The sequence below is a fragment of the Nilaparvata lugens genome, chromosome 2, assembly GCF_014356525.2.
Source record: "Nilaparvata lugens isolate BPH chromosome 2, ASM1435652v1, whole genome shotgun sequence".
Lineage (NCBI taxonomy): Eukaryota > Metazoa > Arthropoda > Insecta > Hemiptera > Delphacidae > Nilaparvata > Nilaparvata lugens.
The window spans coordinates 81,568,714-81,589,802 of record NC_052505.1 but is presented as its reverse complement, the minus strand read 5'-3'; the positions used below and the strand labels follow the sequence as shown (position 1 = coordinate 81,589,802).

At 33.8% G+C, this 21,089-nt stretch overlaps 1 protein-coding gene across 1 annotated transcript in view; it reads right to left on the bottom strand.

Annotated features, from left to right (window-relative positions):
- Positions 1 to 15,383, bottom strand: part of LOC111060234 (P-selectin-like) — a 69,463-nt gene extending 54,080 nt beyond the window's left edge. Inside the window, exon 1 of the mRNA XM_039421894.1 lies at positions 15,185 to 15,383. Within this exon, the coding sequence (XP_039277828.1) occupies positions 15,185 to 15,260 (76 nt within the window). The 5' untranslated portion in view covers positions 15,261 to 15,383. The remainder of the gene's footprint in view (positions 1 to 15,184) is intronic.
- Positions 15,384 to 21,089: the final 5,706 nt, after the last annotated feature.

The window sequence follows — 21,089 nt, the reverse complement described above, 5'->3', positions numbered from 1 at the left end:
TGAATCACGAGTTGCAATAAATAACTCATTCTAACTACCTGTACATCGGCAGTTCAAAAAAATTAATTAATTTATTATCTATTCAACGCACGTTGGGCTCACTGAGAGCTGAAGTCTAGTATTCAATCCAATTAGTATGACAAGACAAGATAACTGAGTTAGTCTTATTGCATGTTGCATAAAAATATGCATTATTGATCTGATAAGCGTCAAACACATGATTAAGTGACCGATATCAATCCTGGAAACAAATTTTCCCGTTGAATTAAATTAATTTTAGAGCCCATCAAGGAATCCATCATGTTAGTAAAGCCGTGTCCACCCTGAACAAATATTCGGTCAAATTTTATTATGTTTGACAAACAATGATTGTCCAAAAAGTTTGTCCCTGAGCTCCTCAGCAAACATGTATGTCGAACATTTGTTCAGTGTGGACACGGCATTATAATGAGCACAGTTCATCAATGGACGGAATAAACATAGTACGAATATCAACAAACGTAGAATACGTTTCCAGTTGCACACACATCGATTTTTGGACGTACGATTTTTTACCGTCTTTATGAATTCTACTAGATTAAACAGATGATGATTGTCAAGTTTCGTTCAATCTAATAGAATTTATAAGGACAGCAAAAAATCGTACGAACTGAATGTGTGTGTGTTGCTAGCCTTAGAATTAATTTACAAATTATCACTGTCGAAAACATACTGTTTCGCTGTCAAAACTACAAAAAGTAGAATACCTATACATTATTTCATCAATTTGGATACAGCAACTTCTTCTTTAAAATGTGAAAATGTGACAGCATGTCCAATACGTGAGCTAAACATAACACGCCAAAATACTTGTTTCGAGCTTCAAACTAACAATATACCGTTAAAGTTTCTTGAAAATTATTGGTGCCACTAAACTTGGAACTATACGCCGACTTGGGCAATAATTTATATTGTTTTACAGTAGCTTAAATCACAAGATGGTGTTCGCCGCACAAAAAAAAAGCAACTCGAACTGTCTCTTTACACGCACCACGCACTACCACCTGTCACTGATCAAGCTCATAAACTTCACTGTAGCATGTTGTAGAACACGAAAAATCCAGCTTCTTCGACTCAACAAAATACTGGACTTCTGGACTATTGGGAAAGTATGTTGTTTGACAGTAGGCCTACATCTGATTATGAAGGCATTTTTTTCGAATTTAGGCCTAATCTTGTTTTGTTTTTATAGATCTGTCATCTGTATTGCTACAGATTTAGTGACAAGTTTACCAGTTAGAAGGTGGAACTCCATCATCGTTAAGCTCGTCAGCAAGTTTACCGAAGAATGGGAAGCAGTGTTAGGGCCAAGCCACATTAGGCGTTTTACAGAAGAGTCGGCAGGGCAGGAAGCTATTCTCCGTTTGGCTGATTATCATTATCAGCTGATTCCCGAACGCCAATCGGAGAGATTCCTGCCCTGCCGACTCTTCTGGAAAACGACTCATGTGGCTTGGCCCTTGTGTTCAATGAAATCAATCTTCGAGTGTTCCATGTCTGTCCATGTTCCGTGCTCTTAAGTGACTATTTAACATTATTCCAGCAGGGGAGTATTGTGGGGAGGGCGGTTATTCTCGAGAGGGGAGAGGGGGTGTTGAAAAACCAATTTTCTGAGGGGGGGGGTCTAAAAAGGCCATCAATATTTTTAGGGGAGGGTCACCCTGCTTGGAGTTACAAGCTACTGATGTTTTTGAGCCACTAGAGTAGGAGGACAGAGACCCTCGCTAAAAGCGATTATATTCCACAAAAATTAATACTTGTTATAATCTATTCTGTCTCTGATATTTTGAAGACAACAAGCAATAACCACATTTATTTAATCACTTTTTGCTATTACATTTAATCACATTTATTTCGCTAATACTCAATATCAACAATATCATTGTTAGAATAGATACTCATTACAACAATATCAATTGAAAATTAAAAAATAGAACATTCTTCTCCAATTCAGCCTACCATTAATATTTAATCACTTTTTGCTATTACATTTTAATCACATTTATTTCGCTAATACTCAATATCATTGTTAGAATAAATAGTCATTACAACAATATCAAATGAAAATACAAAAATAGAACATTCTTCTCCAATTCAGCCTACCATTATATTTTAGAGATGCCAATTAGGATCTTTTCTTGATCTGGTAATCTCTGGGCACATCACATCACCTCGATAACTGAATCACCTCAAAAGCTTTTTTGGAGAAATTTCCTCAACTGTAAGTAATATTGTTGACCCGAAAAAACAAAAATAGTTCAATTATAGAATGAACTCCATCTGTTCTGATTCAGTTCTATTTTTATAAATTGGGCGAGAAATTTGATTCGAGGAAAAATTCTTTCGGTAACCCAAATTATTCACAAATGCGCTTACCAGTCCAATTTTACAGGACTCAAAATGATCTTTCTATGAAATAGTTTCATATCATAGTACATGACTGATTTTCAACGCAAAAATATTTCGAGATTGTTTTCTAAAATCTTCAAATAGGTTTATTCTTTACAGGAAAAGGGAAACCTATCATGACAGATATTTTAATAACTTATTCTCTATTCCCTGTTCATGAGAAAATTATATTCAACAACTTAATCGAGAAAAGTACATGGTGTCGATCATAAATCAAGCCCAGCACACAAATTTAAAAAAAGTCTGGTTCCTGAATATTTGTCCAGCTCGAGTTTTTCTGCAATCGTATTCAACAGTCTCTAACTGTCGTATTCTTTATTGTGTGATCACGCTGGGGCTTCAAATCATAACTTAGTAGAAAGGAAGATACTATCCATCATATATTCAAATTTTGTTTAGCCTACTGATAAAACTAATATTGCATCGTTTATACAACTCTATTCAAGACCTGTTCACCTTCAAATATAAATTGAATGCGGTGTATGTTGTTTTCCATATGAAATGATTAAATATTTGGAATGGAATTCACGCAGTTCTCACACCATTCATTCGGTCATTTTTTGGATGTCTCTCCATAATTGGTGTTTCGTGATCCTCAATCGACAACTAATTTTGTTTTTAGTATTATTACCAAGCATAAAGGTGGGGTTGGTTGGAATTAGATTCGTTAAATTTTCATGATTCAACAGAAGTCCAAACTTTGAACTAGATTATAAAATACTTTATAGTATATTTCGCAGCTAGGGCCGAAAATGAGACTTTTCCGGCTCGAAATCGGTTTTCAAGTCCGAGGCCGTAGGCCGAGGACTATAAAAGATTGAGAGCCGGAAAAACATTTTTGCCCGTGTGGTGCGAACGCTATTTTTCGCCACACAGAAAAATTAACAATATATATATATATATATATATATATATAATATATATATATATATATATATATATATATAATATATTTATTTATTTATTTATTTATGAGAATAATTGTTCATTAAGCACTTCCGAAAGAAAAAGTGGAAGGTCATAGCTCTAGCAAATCTAAGGTAATCTGAATATCAGGAAATTGTCCAAGTATTTTTATTTTTTATTCTGATTTGTCTAAATAACCTAAAAGATTATGTTCAATTATTCACCTTTCTTAGTTGCATGTAAGCGGCCGGAAAGGGTACTCTTTTCTGTTCTGACGTCAGACGAGAGTCGTCTGCAAACAATGTCTTTCAGATCTACGTAGGGACTGGAAAACAGCTGCTTTCTGTGCAGTGTGGCGAAAAAGCTATAGTATGTACTATCTATAAAATTCATTGGGAGAACATCTTTTGGGCTAAGCCTGTAGTTCTCTCCCTATTATACTTCATTGTATGAATGAATAGATAAATTGTAGGAACAAATACATTGTCCCATTAAATTGTACTAGTGAGTACCAAAGGAGGCCTACATTAATCTCAGAATCTAAGATAAAAGTCTAAGAAATTTGAATCCAGTTGAATATTTATGTTCTTCAACTCATTTTTCATTCTACTCTAACTTAAAACTCCATCAAACATCTATTCATAAATCTTTATTCAACTGATATGGGCGTCTGCAGCTTACAATCAATAACAAGCATATTATGAAGACTTCTCGTATTTTATTGGAAACTTTCCAAACAATAACACTCCAACTTGAGCTACAACCATCATCATTGGTCCATAATCGTAAATTTTACAAAGTAGGTAATTTTCTCCACTAGAACTCAATGGTTCATTTTTTGCAGGCTTGATAAATCGGTTTAACAGTAATTTTATTTTCCACTTCACATTGTTACTTGAATATGTAGATTAGTGTCATGTGATTCAATAAGTCTTTCAGTCCTGAGAATCCAACCAGAAAACGTTGTACAGCTCACTTGATTTAAAACTATTATAATTATCAAGTGGATGTCGACTCAATGCAAAAAAAATTCTTATTTTAAAAACTGGACGTTGATATCGTGGGAACACTTCTAAAAAACTATTATGTCATTTTCTTTAGCAATTAAGATTTTAGTATTTTTCAAAATGTGGAAAGCACTCTCTCTCTCTCTCTCTATTGATGGCCAAATTTCAATTTCACGCAAAAGTGAGTCAACCGCCACTAACTTATTGAACACTTTATAACTTAAGCTATTATGAGAATATTCCAGAATTAACAACAAATTTATTTCAATCCTAACTGAAACCAGAGACAAATAATACAAGTATTAATAGCCTATTTAAAGGGATCTTTACACTATGTTGAAACAAACTATCTCAATTCACAGGTTCAATACATTGGTACTAAATTTAGTGAATGATATCGTAACAAAACTGAATCTTCCTTATGGAAAACTAGTAAAAAGGACCTTTAGGTCAATTACAAAATTCTCACAAAATGGCGACCCGCGAACATGGACTTTAGGAGGAGGCTCACTGTGAATAATTTTTAATGAAGAATAATTTCCTGTTGAAAAGCTATCAGCCTTTTTTCTTAGTGAATTTTTCGTTTAGAAAAATATTATAAATACCGTATCTCGAATATTACTGACTCAATATTAGTTTTGAATCAATCGGTATCAATGTACACGAGATTGATTTTACCATACGTAACTCATTAAAGTTACCAAGAAAAAATCAAAGAGCACACCTTACCGAGAGAGAAGTCGCCTTTGGGATAAATGTGGTAGGCTATTTATGTAGTAGTCATATGTAATTTGAACAAGAAATGATTGTGATTCTAAGAAATAGTTGTATTATGATATCATTTAGCAGAACTTTACAATTAATAAATTATTAAGTTACCACAGGCCAAGTTCTACAAAAGCCTGCAATAAATGAAGATTTTAAAAACGTTCATAAATTTTAATAATCATACTGAATTAGAATTGAAATTTTAAGGAAGATTTTATTAATTTTTCATCAATTTTATAGTTCTGTGGAAAGACATGAATGATCATAGCAGGCTTTACATGCAAAGGCATGCAATATGATTATGATAGTTAAAGGTCATCACAAGGATTCATGATAGGCATATCAAATAGAATAATTATAAGCAGAGTTTATTCGAATAATTTATTAGAGAGCTATTAGAGACTTATATGCCGACTTTACTTGCGTTATTAGTAATGAATTTTATCATGGTATTATAGAATCTATAATACAATATAATATTATATTGATTGCCGTAGTAGCTAATCGCTATAATGACTTTAGCATACTCGAACAATTAAATAAGATTATTTATTTGAACGAACAATATTACAAATTGAGGTATTATTTCTATTGTCAATTGATGCTAGTATTATTGACATATAATAGATTATTAACTATATGTTATCGAGATTAATGCTAATATTTATTAATTGCAATATGATTATAGACCTTGTCTTGATAATCAATGATCGTCCATTAATGAACAATCATGAATTATTGTGCATACTTCTATCATTAAAAAATTATTTATTGATTTATTTTAATAGCCTGCAATTAAATGACTTGTCATGCACACTTTAACAATTCAAAAATTATTTATTGAATAAATAAATATTATAATTCAGGTAATGTTTATCAATGCCAATTCCATTAGCATACTATAAAGCATTATACCGTATATTATCAAGGTTAATGATAATATTTTGAATGCCTTAATAAATTGAATGCTTTACGATAATACATCGAATGCTTTATTGTTCACTGCTATTTCGAAGAGTATACTCCAAGCTTAAAATTTTTTGAGTAGCCAAAGATTGTGAATAATTGTGGTCATGTTCCTTAATGATAATATTATTGGCATAAGATGAAATACCATGCATTATCAGAATAATTGATAATTTTTTCTTGAATGTTTATGTTTAATTTTTTTATAAGTAGGGAATATTACTTGCATTTCATGCGGGCAGAAGACTTTGCGATATCTGCTTTTTGATTCAAGCTTTCATAATTAATGAGCAATGACCAGGTGATTTCCGATTTTTCCATCATGATCCATAGATCATAATTGGTTTCATCGCTATCTTATCAACTACTCGTTGTTATCGTATCGTGGTTATTCGTTGTCATATATTAAACTCCTTTAGACTTGGAAATTTCATCGTTGTATTCCTCAATCATGCTTCATTTGAGCTACACTTCTCCCGACCTTCATTGACGTTGAATATGGGAAACGGCTTGACCACTGACGTCAGCTCAGCTGCGGACGACTCACCCGGCGGTTATCCACTGTCTAGCAGTCTGACGTCTACCCAAGATATTCAAAATTTCTGTTCGTCCACAACTCTTGACGCGGCAGTAGGACTTAATGGAGGAGCGTCGCCCGCCAGACCAACGACTTCAGAATCCGTTGCTCATCACGGGTACATCACACGGGGAGCCATTTCAACACAGCCAAGCAGTGGAGATGATGGAAACCCGCCTTCTCTTACCAAAGTCGCCGATATAGGAGGTCGACAGTTTAATCAAACACCACCTTCACCGGTCATGGAAGATACTATGCTGGATTTTCTCAAACAACTTCGTGAGGAAAGGAGAGCGCATCAAAAGAATCTCGAAAAAAGCCTGATAGGAATATTAGAGGAAGCACACCTGAGCATGAATTTGAGATGGATAAAATGCAGGAGAGCTTTTCATCACAAATTTTAAACCAAGGTGATTATTCACGAGAGGAGGTAGTGATGGAGGAAAATGCAGAAATCGAGAAACATACCGATGATGAGGTGGCACTTAGTGACTCAGTGGTAGTGACTCAAGCGAAAATAGAGCTACACGTTTCAGAACATGCTGGAAAGAACTACTCCGCCCTTAGTGATACTGTAGAGAGTAAACTGATTCCCACTGTAGCTGATCATGTACTTGTCATTGATTCGAAGCTGGAAGAAATAAAAACAACATGGCTCCTCACTGCTGAAGAAGATGATAAGGAATTTGAGGAAGCTGAGCTGCTCAAACACAATGATTCTACTACATCTACAAGGTTGGAGCCCACGACTCAAGGTTGGAATGTGTGTCAGCTGAACTTGAATCAATTGAGAGGGAGAACTTTGATATTTCATCGAGGATTTCAGCTTGGACAGAGTATTTGGATGGAATTTCATCATGCCTCTGCTGCTCTTCAAAGATTCACAAAGGGGTTCTTTCATCTCTGTACTGGGCCATACACTGTTCATCAAATCTCAAGCCAGGGTGATGTATGCCGAGCCAAGCTGTCTCTGAGCGGTTGGACTCTTCTCATGAGGCTCTTTCTCCATCAGTGGATGATAACTCTTGCTTCAAGATGCTTATGCCGATCCATCAGCTTACAAAGATTTGTATCAAGGAGAGAACTAGAAGAAGATGCCACCCTACTACAAAAGCCTCACATCGTCACACTCTTTGTTGGAATTTTACGTCACCTGATGTCATCACTGTCGTTGGAGTCTCTTCACTTCAGGGATCGTCAATTTACGACCCAAATGAAATGCAAGTGATAAAAAATAATTCAATAATATTTTGGTTATATTTCCCAATTAATGTCGTATATTATCATTCCTATAATTAAAATATTTATCTATATCATATTGTATTATTTGTATCCCAAAGGCGAATTAATGTTATATTATGTGTCACAACTTGAGAATTGTCAAGTTGTGTGTTGTGTCTCCTGCTGCCCATTTAAATGTATAACACGTTAATTAATTGTGATTTATTTTTCAATATATTTTTCATGAACTTGAATATCATAATATTCACTATTCGAGAATATTTTTCTTAATTCAAGCAGAGCCTATTTAATGTACTCTATTCTTGAGTTTTGTGTTCACTTGATGTTATGTGATGGTGCAGCAGGACAATGTGATAAATTTTGTGTTAAATGTAAGAATATTATGTCTCTTTATGTGCCAGTGCAGTTATCAGCACCTTAAGTGCGCTCCACTGTTAGGAGTAGCCCTTCTGGTCTTCAAGACGAAATATTTTGAAGCTATATTCCAAATTTGGAACTTGAATTTTCAAATTAAACTATACAGTTTTTTGCATTGGATAACTGCACAAAACGTTGAACTAACATGCAATGCACATGGTTGCATGAACGAACAATGATACTCATTGATCTTATATTTATATAAACTGAAAATGTTATCAACACAGACAAAACAAAAACAAAATGAATAAAAAAAAACATATTGAAGAAAATTACTTAAATGAACAAAAGCATCAAGTAATAAAATGAAATAACAGAACAAAGCAAAAAAAAAAATAAAATAAAATAAAAATTAACCAAAGGAAAATGTCTGTGATATATCATAAACTAACTCAGTATTATTATTGTTATTAGCATTAAGATTAGTATCATTGTTAAGATTATTATTATATTTGTTAGATGTTATTTAAATGTATATTATTTGTTATTATCAGCATGCCCCACTGTAAGGAAAATGAGAAAGTGAAACGATTGGAAGATACACACAGCCAATAAACAGAATCAGGTTGAAAGAGTGAACGCACAGCCGGCCAATGAGATAATCAAATTAGAGAGATTAAACATGAGATAGAAATGAAAGAATAGAGCCCAACACAAAATGAACACATCCAAGAGAGGAAAATAATCAATTGAAAAGACAAGGTTGTCTATGGAATGAATAATGAACACAGATATACAATTTGCAAATTTAATTTTAATTGAAATTAGAGAAATCAAAGACAAATTAAGTGAGTCAGAAATGTGACATAATGCTCTAATTGTATTCAGTTTGTGGGAATTGCTATTTGGAAACTTATGTGGCATCACAGATGTTGTCATGTTGGAGATATTGGAGTATGGCGGGCCAGCAAACTTAGTATTACATCTTCTTTGGTCCTCCGGGCCAGATTATTATTTGGGATTTTCTTTTCTTTTTTTTTTAGGTGAGTGGGGCTTGTTGCCCACTTCACTAATTATTGTAATTATTGTGGAGAGAATTCCTCTTGCAAATTGGGGCTTTTATGTGACATCACATTTCATAAGTAGGCTGGCATAGTTGAAATTGATAGTAGCGAGCATCAATATCGATAAGATAAGATGCCAGCCTGCTATTTCTTCGGTTCATACAGCTTTAATTATAATAAAAATTCATTCCAATACTGTGATATTATAAATGTTTGTCAAGTTATATTTTTAATAATTATTGTTTACTCTCTCCCGGCAACTGAGAAGGAACTCCGCCTGTGTTTTCGTCACTCTTCTCCTAGACTCCTCGGGACTTGCAAACGTAAAGGTGTGCGGAGAATCGAAGTGATTTAGTGGTTTAGTGAGTACGCGTGTGAAAGAAGGCTGGCGGACGGAAGACTACCACCTAATGCTCTACCGGAGGATTGCTGTCTGGGGACGATACTTAAACTAAAACCGGTGAGTCCGTTCCTTATGGAAAACTAGTAAAAGGGACCCTTAGGTCAAAATCCAAATTTCTCACAATATTTATATAAATGTACTGGATTTGTGTTAACACATTGTATAGTCTATGTTATCGATATGGCTCGAAGGCAAAGAAATTATTAATCGCACAACCTAAGTAATAATTTGATATTTTTTGTACGATCTATTTGAACCTAAATGGCGGAGGACTAAGATATTCAAATTTTATGTTAATTTGAAAGTCGGAAATGAGATTTGTAAAACTTGAGAAAGGAGAACCAGCACTCGCCAACCAAATGCCACCAGGAGAGGACCCCAAATATTTTAGAGCGTAGTACCTTGCTAATAATTTGTAAAAGTTAAAGTAAAAAATCACATTATTAAATTTCTTAAAAGACTTCGTGATGCTATTGTAAAGCAGAAGTCATTTTCATTTTTTAAATAAATTTATAACCCCTTGGAAGAGACGATTCCGGCTACCTTATTCCCGGACCACATGGAGTTGGATCGACATCGGCGGCTTACAAGAAGATTTCGACACGTGAGTGATAAATATTGAATTAGTGATGGGCGCCCTAGTGCTTCGAATTAATCTAATAATCAAAGCTAGCTCGTCGAAAGGGTTTTTATTATAAATTAAGAAATTAATAAGAGTAATACTTGCGCAAGTAAAATTAGTATTAAAGGTATTTTATTGAAAGAAAAAGATAGATCAATACATTTCAGAAAATTCTATGAATCAAAGAAGTACAAAATCTAGGCTATTAAAAATATGCATATGATATTTAATTTTTGCAATATAATTTGCGATAGTTTGTTATAGCTCTAATTCACTAGATGAATGGCTCTACCTATTCCGTCAGGTGCCGAATCTTGCACCCTGAGATAAAATATATATTTGATACAAAGAAATCTACTAAGTACTAGAGATTTTAATATATATATATATTTGGATTATTAGTGGCTAATTTATCAAGCTGATCTTAAAGACATATTTTTTAATTGAATGTCCAAGTCAACAAGTATTAACAAGCGTATATCGCAGCTACATGCAAAAGAATGCATATGATTTTAAGATAAAGGCACATGGTAATGATTCGTGCCATAAATCTAGAATATAAAGTTTAGCCTGTGATATTTACTGATTTCAATTATTGTTCTATTTTTATATTATATTTTTTATCGCTCTTTATATATTTTTTGCCTCGATCTATTTTTTTTGCATTATTGTTTAATATATGTATGAAATGTTTATGGTGTGCAATTTATTTTTATTCCTCAACACTATAGTATAAGTATCATATTTATATATATTATTTTTATTTAATTACAAGAGTTATAGGAGAGGCCCATACCTAGGCCTAGAAAGATTTTTATGAGACTGAATCCTATTAAAAAACCACGACCTAAATATATGATTATATCAAATATCTCATGCTTTACCGACTGATGCCAAGCAGGAGGCTAATCGTTATTTAAATATAAAGAATAACGTGACACCCTTTAAAATAAATTTTACAATAACATATTATACGTCTTCCATCACCCTTTATCAGCAAAATTTAATCAAAATATGGCTAAATTCTTACTTGAACGAGAATTTTGGACTGAGTTGGTTCTCAAAAAAAGTAGAGGACTTAAATAATCTGTGGTTGGGATCCATATGGTAGATAAAGATAATGCTTCAGTTCATGCATTTTGAGAGGAACTGCCTCTTGAACAGATAGTCCCTCTGGAATGGTCTTTGGCAAGATAAAATGTGTGAATTCGAAAGATATAAATAAAGAAGAGGAACTTTAAAGTGTTTTTCATCTTAGAAACCACAATATTTTATAGCATTGCTCTTGAAACACCTAAAGATGGAAATAAAATTTGGGAAAGGTTTGGACAGGGATTTTCCGACAACAATGACCAGATAAACTTGACAGTTTGCAACATCTATAAACTCGAGAAATCCCATTATCGATTTTAGAAGTTTGTCGCAGATTTAAGATTTGGTCAGGGAATCGGGCATAAATAGGAATCAGCATTGACGCATATTGTTCTGATTTGTCGTGGTTTTGTTGAAGACAGAGATAGAGGTGCGATCTGTGATGTCTTTATCACGTTTAAACAACAACTTGTCCGAAGCAAGTCTTCATTGGTTTATGGTCGTCAGATTGTATCCATTAAAAACGAATACAAATGTGACAGCCTAATTCGGTCAGATTAAGTTACAATCCTTAGAACGAACTCAACAAGGCTCAATAAAAAGTTATTTTTATGGCTATCTAAAAGTGGGATAGTATATTTTAACATTGGGGACTTTTATTAGTCCATCAATCCTGATAGCCTTGTATTGATTCGAAAACTATACTAAACTACCGATACAAAGCTAAAATTCACAAGAAAATTGGTTGTAAATTCGAAATTTTAGATAATTTTGGAAATTCTTTATGTCTATTCCAACTCCTCAACGTAATCTTAGGAAAGGATTGGTCCAAGTCCAAGGACGTAAACTTGGGACAAGAGAACTGAAAGCTGTGACTTATATGCGTAGGCTGGTGAAAGAAATATGTTTCTGAAGAAGAAAATTGATTCTCTATAGTTGATCTAATTTTGAGTTTTTGCAGTTCAGTTTACGTGAAAATAGTATTTCTTTTATCACATTGAGCCTTTAACGGGGTTTATATTGAGTTCAAATCTAGATTTAAATGTATTATTCTAATTTTCAATCAATTGTTTGAAGTTTGTGAAATTCGAACAGATTCGTTCAAACTAATTTGTAGTTTATACTAACCCAAATTAAAGCCAGATTCAGTTTTAAGGCGCACGCAGTTTAAAATCACTGTTTAGGGCGCACGCAGAATCCTCCAGTCGCTCATCAAAGAGAAAAACAGGTCTCAAACCAGCCGCTCAAAATTGTATGATAATTCCACAAGTGTTTGTACTCGTAAAATATGGTAGTAGATGTTTACAGGATATAGCAGTATGATCGCTTCCAAATTACAACCATCAAGAAAATTAAATACGAGGTCTTGTTTTAATGGGCGTTTGGAAGCTATAAATATAGCTTGATGGGAATCATTACATCTTCCTCCAACATTAATACAATATTGGAGACTAGGCGCGGTAAATAGCTCGTAAAGCTAATATACTCAGGTACTCAATGCCTTTTTCTTTGAAGTTTAGTGCCTTGAGTTGGAGCCCTCATTGCTTGACAAGTACTTGTAGCATAGGCTACTATGGCGGTATAAACGAACCAATCTTCCATCATGCAGTAATAATTATGTCTTCGAATTAAAATGTTCTCTATAACAGAGGCCTTGATTGGTATGTTATATCGTAAAATTCCTCATTTGAATCCCGCGATAAAATATTAGTCCAGATTTTATTACAGATTGAGACTTCAATTTCTAGACTCAATCTGTAGATTGTTGATCTTCAATAAACTGTTACACACTGTTATTACAACTGCTATTTCCATTCAATGTATTCTCGTGATTTTTCGCGATTTATTGTTATGTTTTGATTGTTTAATCAGCAAAGATATTTGGGTATCATGATTGATCTGAAAAAACGTCTAATTTCAAGAAAACTACAACAGGGGTGTAGCTCTAGGGTCCAAGCTCAATGACGTACCCACATCCCAGACTTGGGAAAAATTCAGTTTCTGTCACCCCCATAAATTGTTAGCCTCGCAAAAATGGTCGTTAATTGTCATTTTATTTATTTATGAAATAAAATAATATTTTATTAATAATTTATATACCTCCTTTATAAACCTCCAGAACATTTTACTCCAGAAGTCTATAATCTTTCATAATACGAGTGTTTAGTGTAAATAGAAATACAAATCTCAGTACCCTTTTTGAATTATATTATTTTATTTTCCAGTGATAAAATAATTCAAAAAAGGGTACCGAGATTTGTATTTCTATTTATATTACAAGTAGCCCTAAACAGAAAAGAGACGAGTATAGTGGTATGGCACAGTGGTATAGGCCTACTGAAAAAGTGCCCATATAGACTGGTGTCAAAACAAACATTTCCAGTTGCCATGAAATCTGGTTGCTGTCACTCCTTGACTCCTCGTGAGTTCATCTTTGGTCATCTGTCAACAATGTCGAATCTTATCATGCCTCTGGGCCCTCTGCTATTCTATACCAAATTCTATCCACAATTTTTCTCTGCTGGATATTCCCCAATCACTTTGTTTTCTCTTTTTGAAACTTCTTCGTCGCACAATCTCTCTTTCCAGCATCCTTCTTAATTATTAATAAACGGAAATCCTAATTAAATTAGAATTTAGTGCTGTAAATCACCCCGAAGACTTCTGCTACTTGTTAATGCAAGTATTTATTGTTTAATTAGCAAAAATTTAGAGGTTCAATATAAAACCACACTAGTAAAAAACTACCTTAATTATATATAAAACTACTTCCTTTATTAATACATTTATCATGTGTGCCCACTTACGACTCCCTTTCTTAGCCACAAGCTCATTTCAAATATTCTCACTCAAAATATTGTTCCTTCATTTCACAAAACATTGATCTAAGCAAAAACGAGAGTTGATTCTTTACAAGTCGTTATCTCAGACTTATTGTTAGTTCTTGCCGTCTCAGCTAAATTCTTGGCTCTCTAATATACCAGCTTCCCATTGCCTTACACATTCCATAGAATATAATAAAGAATAATAGATGCGATGAATTTCATCTAGCCAATGAACAAATTAAGTCAATGGATTGAATGAACACTGTTTTGGATAATTTTTTCAGATTGTGATTTTTAAAACTCTACATTGTAACTTATATTCTAGGGAATCGTGATAGATACCGTAATATTGGAACGTGAATAGATAAGTTGCAAAAGCGATTGCTATTCTTGTCAAAGTGAGTGATTTTCATTAAAATGGAATGTGAAAAAACAAAAATTAAGCCAATAAAATCAAAAAATGAATCTAGTTGATAAATAAATAGAAAATCCAATACAAATAATATCGTCGATGTGGAAAGTTATTAGTTTTTTATAAACCTGATCCAAAACACTGATCGTCGATAAGAAACAATGATCAAAATCATAACAATGTCATATTATCACAGCACAACTTTTGTCCAGTATAATATACGATTAACAAAATTATTCTGATTCTATATTCTTTAATATTCCAAGACAACTGAGCATTCTATATAGAACATGTAAGAGGTTAGAGCACATACCGTGTTATGGTACCTACTATAATAATATACATCTCAATACTGTAACATAATAAATATTTACATTTTTGTATTCAAATACATTATGAAATATGTAGGGTTTAGGGTTAGTACTTGAGGTTTAGTAGCTAATAAAATAGTTTAGGGTTAGTTTCCTAGAATTGATTAGATGAAAATCGACTTACTCAAAAGCGGTGGCAAAATATTGAAGATGGCTAAGCACAGAAAAACATCGCGCGCGAATACCTTCGGTGAGCACATGTTTATTACCGACAATATACCGCAACAATATTCACCGGCTGAGGAGCGCAGCCAGACTGAAGCAAAGCACTGACGAGAGAAACGATTCCAACGTGAGAGATGTGTGAACGCAGCAGCAGCAGCATCAAAGAGCCAATAGGAGCGATCCCCTCCACTTATCCCACAACACGTTCATATTCCTGGGAGGGCTGCTTTTGTCAACCCAAGTACTTTCCTGAAGTGAAGTCTGCACTTTTGTGAAGGCACCTATTGTGTTTTAATCCTTTTACTATCGGTTTATTTTGGATAAACAACTCACTTTGAAGAGATTTTGTATAATGTGATCTGTGAATAATCCCATTGCATTAACAGCTTTTGGGGTCTGTATATCATGCAGTACTTCTATATCTCATAGTGTACAAAATACGAGATCTTTTTTTGCACTGGACTCTTGTTTGAAAAAAGATTTAAATTGCTCCACAGTTTATCGCTTAGGTTCACACATAATGAACCTTTTAACTATTTTCAAGTTATATCTTCTCATCAAATCTGAAGAGAAGATGAACGTTATAAAAATATTCCCAAATAAAGTAAGCATACTATTCTCGCAATTTCGAAACAAAAATATTGCTTCAGGAAATATTCCTCATAAGGTGTGTGAGTAGATCTCTTCATCAATATTGTAAATGTCTTAGCTCGACTCTGACCGAGATGAAAAGTAAGAACACTCACTGATTTATTTTATCCCGTTCTTGATTCAAATAAATAAAACGTAATAATATACTAGTAGTTCTGTGAACAGTAGACCTCACGCAGTATTCTCATCCACAAGTACCTGATTGAAACTATAGACCTTATGGAAATACAGCAATAGACTGGCTTCTCCACACATCTGTGTAGTGTGTAATCACTCGTCAGCTGATTTATGATGAATAATTCTATAGTCTGATTTTTACTTTCCTTGCCCTATTACCATAGGTAAGGAAAGTATTGCTTTCCGAAAAAAATTAAAAAGGTACCCCAATTTCTAAATTTCTATACGTTTCAAGGTCTCCTGAGTCCAATAAAGTGGTTTTTGGGTATTGGTCTGTATGTGTGTGTGTGTGTGTGTGTGTGTGTGTGTGTGTGTGGTGTGTGTGTGTGTGTGTGTGTGTGTGTGTATGAGTGTATGTGCGTCTGTGTACACGATATCTCATCTCCTAGTTAACGAAATGACTTGAAATTTGGAACTTAAGATCCTTCCCCTATAAGGATCCGACACGAACAATTTCGATCAAATGCAATTCAAGATGGCGGCTAAAATAGCGAAAATGTTGTCAAAAACAGGGTTTTCGCGATTTTCTCAAAAATGGCTCCAATGATTTAGATCAAATTTATACCTAGAATAGTCATTGATAAGCTCTATCAAGTTCCATAAGTCCCATGTCTGTAAAAATTTCAGGAGCTCCGCCCCATCTATGCAAAGTTTGATTTTAGATTCCTAATTATCAGGCTTTAGATAAAATTTAAACAAAAAATTTCGAATGGAAAATATTGAGCATGGGAATCTCTACAATTAATGTTCACTAACATTTTCACCTAAAATTGAAAATAAGCTCGAAATTTGAGAAAATGTTATTATTTCAATTACAAACTTTTGGCAACTGTTGATTCTATTAAATCATTCACTATGAAGAGATAGCAAACTTCGTGTGTCTCCAGCCTTATTGTCCTGTCACCAGCTGGCTTGGATCTTTGAATAGTAGACTTGAGATGCGCGGGAACACTAGCGTCAGGTGATAAATTTTCATAATGGCAAGGAAAGTTGTGTGAGTGCGCCACACCAGATTTTCAAATAATAATATTACTAAATCATAAATACAGGAACTATTCGCTATTGAATGCGGGAATTCGCCGGGAGAATAATATATATTCAATTTCTCAATTACATGTATAATATTGCAGTTGAATTCCAGAAATATTGAGAACTCATTATACTTTCTTGATCAAAAATCAAAGCATTGAAAATTATTATTCATCAATCATCTTGGAACCAATTCACATATAGAATCTAAGCCCGTGAAACATTTTTATAAAGCTGTATAGTGCGATCCTCACAAAGCATCAGTTTGGTCATTTTTAAGGATCAGTTTGGTCATTTTAAGGATATATTATTATTGCGAAATAAAGAATTCGTTAAATCTTACTTAGAGGTGATCAACGTCGCAAGATATATCTTCATTTAGAAAGAGTGGGCCGACAGCAGTTTAATATCAATAACAATGAAAGTTTGACCAAAAACCGCATTCATTTTGTGAATTTTTGTTTTGTAAAATTATTCATTCACATGTTTTGGCTATGATGCCATTATCACTATCAAGACTTGATAATGGATGGCATCAATTCAATTCAATTTCAATTCAATTTATTTTTTTTTACACACACATACAAGTTTAATACAGATATTTACAAAAAGAATGCATGCAAACAACAACAACAATACACATTAAAACAAAATAAAAAGAAAGTGGTGCAAAAAAGTATGAAAGATTGAAGGGTTTTTCCAACTATGGATATCCATGTACTAGGAAAACCTTCAATCCTTGAGAAGGTGAAAAAGGTATCAGGAAAAGTTCGCATCCACATCCGTTTTTACCCTCTTTGTAATAAATATTCTGCACAAATCAAACTGAATAACTTGAAAAAAATAGTTGAATCGAATTGTTGACATTCCTTACCTCCCCATTCATTTTTGATCGCACCTCTTGTCGGGTTGTTTCAGATCCCTTCAGATCACCCTTTAAATTATGGGGTGGTTCGCTTGAAAAATGTGTCAATGTGTACGCTCACTCTCTCACTCGTATGCACTTTTATTCCCTTCTCTCTCCAAACGACACAGGTATCCTGAGCTGAGGGCGCGATTGCATCTGCCTTCCAAACAATTAATGTTTCACAAATAATGTCTAGAAGGGTGGAGATCGCTTCTATTTACTTATCACAGTGTATCAAACCCCCCGGGGTGTTTGTTTGTTTGCTAGGGAAGAAAGTGAACCGTAATACTCTAGTATTCCCGGTTTTTATAGTATACTGTGATAGGTGAATGTTCTGCCGAGAAGCTCAAGAGTGATCTATAATTATTTAGAATCACCGCTGCCTTCAGGGCTGCTATGAATAAATCTGGAATATTAAGAAACCCTTTTTCATTGTGATGGAGTGCAGTAGGTAAAATTGCTCTTGGAGCCTATCAGTATAAAGTATTATCCACCCCATTCTGGTGGATTTGATTGAGATTGATGTACTGTGGCTAGTAGATTGATGAAGTGACTGCCGGGTCTGTATGGGGATCACTAATCCTTTCAACTATTATTCCGTCAATGAGTCCGGATAAGCTCTAGGTACCATCCATCTCCCATCACTAGGTGAGGGAATACTGTATAAAATGAGTGTTTGGAGAAAGAAGGTGAGTGATTGTTACGAATTCCTTTTCAGCTGAGGGTGAAAGATGCAAATTAACTGTCTCCATAATAATTGGACTCTGATTGGTAAACTGGGAATATGAATGCTTCCAGTTCTCAGTGACATGCACTTTGAGAGTTATAACGTATTTCTCCTATGTTATTGAATATTCAGTACCTTAACCTCAACTCACTTTTTCAATCTCTTATGAGATTGTTGAAATTGTTCTTATTGATTGTTGTTATGAAATTGTGAGATTTTTCAATCTCTTATGAAATACTTTTTTCAACTTACCTAATCTTTATTTTGTGTTCCAAAGGGAGATTCACTTTGAAATGTCAGCATATAAATCAATCAATCAATCAATAGTTTATTTTTCCTTCAAACAATGCATACATGAGTGTCTATAATTACATAAATACAATTGACAATTAACAAAATAAGTTAAAAGTAAAATAATATTAAATACGGAAAGTCCCTGGAAAGGTTAAAAACCTGAGCGCAGGGGCAGAGTTTTACTAAAAACAAATTTATCTCTAAAATGAATAAAATTGGTGGATTCCTATTAACATCTAAATTTGAAGAAATTCACAAAGAAGGAAAGTAGAAAAAAGTAAGAAAATACGAGATTCTAAAATAAAAAAGCAGACATTCTTGAATGATTGTGAACTTATCCTAGTTACAATTACAAGAAATCACTTATCCTAGGATGTGAAGAAGCAATCCATAAATCTATTTCTCTCAGAAGTCTTCCATTCAAATTATCTGTTATAAAAAGAGCAGGTATCACATTTATAAGCTTATGCACAATATAATCAAACTGTCTTCTACAAATGGATGAAACTGCATTGTGTGGTTCAAAGGTAATGGTTGAGGACGGAGTTTGTAAGGTGATATACGGAGGTTGAAATTTCTCTATGTTTATTAATGTAATGTAATTAAACTCTTCATATACAGCTGCTCAACCGTCAATACAGTCAATAATATCAATGTCTTCCATTCAACCAATATATCAACTGTTTAGAGTTGAGCTCACTTAAGCTATTCAAAAAGGAACATTCCTGCCAAATTTCATGGAAATCCAATCTTGCGATTGGCTGAAAATGCGTCGTATATAACAGACATTAGAAAAATCTGGTACATTTAGAACGTAGACCTCACGTCTACGTTCATTTTAGAACGTAGACCTCACGTTCACGTGAGGTTTACCGTACTCTCGATCAATAAACCCTGGAAATTGGTCTTCTGCTGTGAACCTCCCTTTTATAAAGTCAATAATTAATATTTTCATATTGATCGGAATCGCTCGAATTGGCTGGTAAACAGTGAGTGGATATAAGCGCCAAATTCCTCTTGAAAATAAAGCAACACAATCGAAGGTAATCAATACATAGCCTATAAAATAAACGTGAATTTCCTTCAAAATGTTGGCAAATAAGTTATAATAGTCGACAAACATTTGATAATGGAGAGAAAATGAGCAATTATGATTTTTCCTTCTTTCTCACACGAACAAGAGAATACAAACTCTCTTGATTTTGGTGGTGTGCGCTGAATATAAATTCGTTTGGCCAAATTAACATATTCCGGTGCCTCAGATTTCGATCTTTGAATAATAAACAAAGTCCACATTTGAGCTTCCACATGAAATATGGTCTGAAACCCATCGTAAAATTTCGAATTTTATTACTCAACAAGCAACAAGTGATAGAAAACACCGATAAAATGCCGGTATTCTCCCAACCACCAATGTAAAGGGTAGAATGAAGATCTCATTAATTAGTGATATTTTATCAGCTCAATTCGATTTTATCAGATTTTATGTCTTTCTGATAATGATGTTCAAGGAAAAATGTTTTGTTTAGAAGGAGATTTTGTGAATGAATGATTGTCAACTGATTATTAGTCCAAAACTTACGCATTGATAACCACCTGTTGATCCAAGCAGTATAATGAGGAACGAATTTTGTTACATGCTCAAATTTGGTTTATTTACGATCTTTCCTTAGGGAATAGATCGAACATCAATTCCAATTTGAACCCTCATGTAAAGGAACTTTGTTGTCAAACGTAAAAGTTTATCAAACTCCAAAAAAAATTGAACGATTACACGATGAACGATTACACGATGAACGATTTCATATACGATATCACACTACTAGGCATTGCTTGCGTTATAAGTCGGGGATTAGTCTCAAGTGATGCATTTTCCTTATAGCAATCATTTCTATTATTACAGGAAGATGATATCGGTGAAAGAATTTTAATTGATCAAGTTTCCTCCTCAAGAAATAAGAATATTATTTCCTTCTTTCTTTCTAAAATAAAAGCTTCCTCCTTCATATTGAGATGCTCCAATAGTTCATGAATTCACGAGAAATGAACCAATGTTTGAAATGTTTTCCTGAATACCTG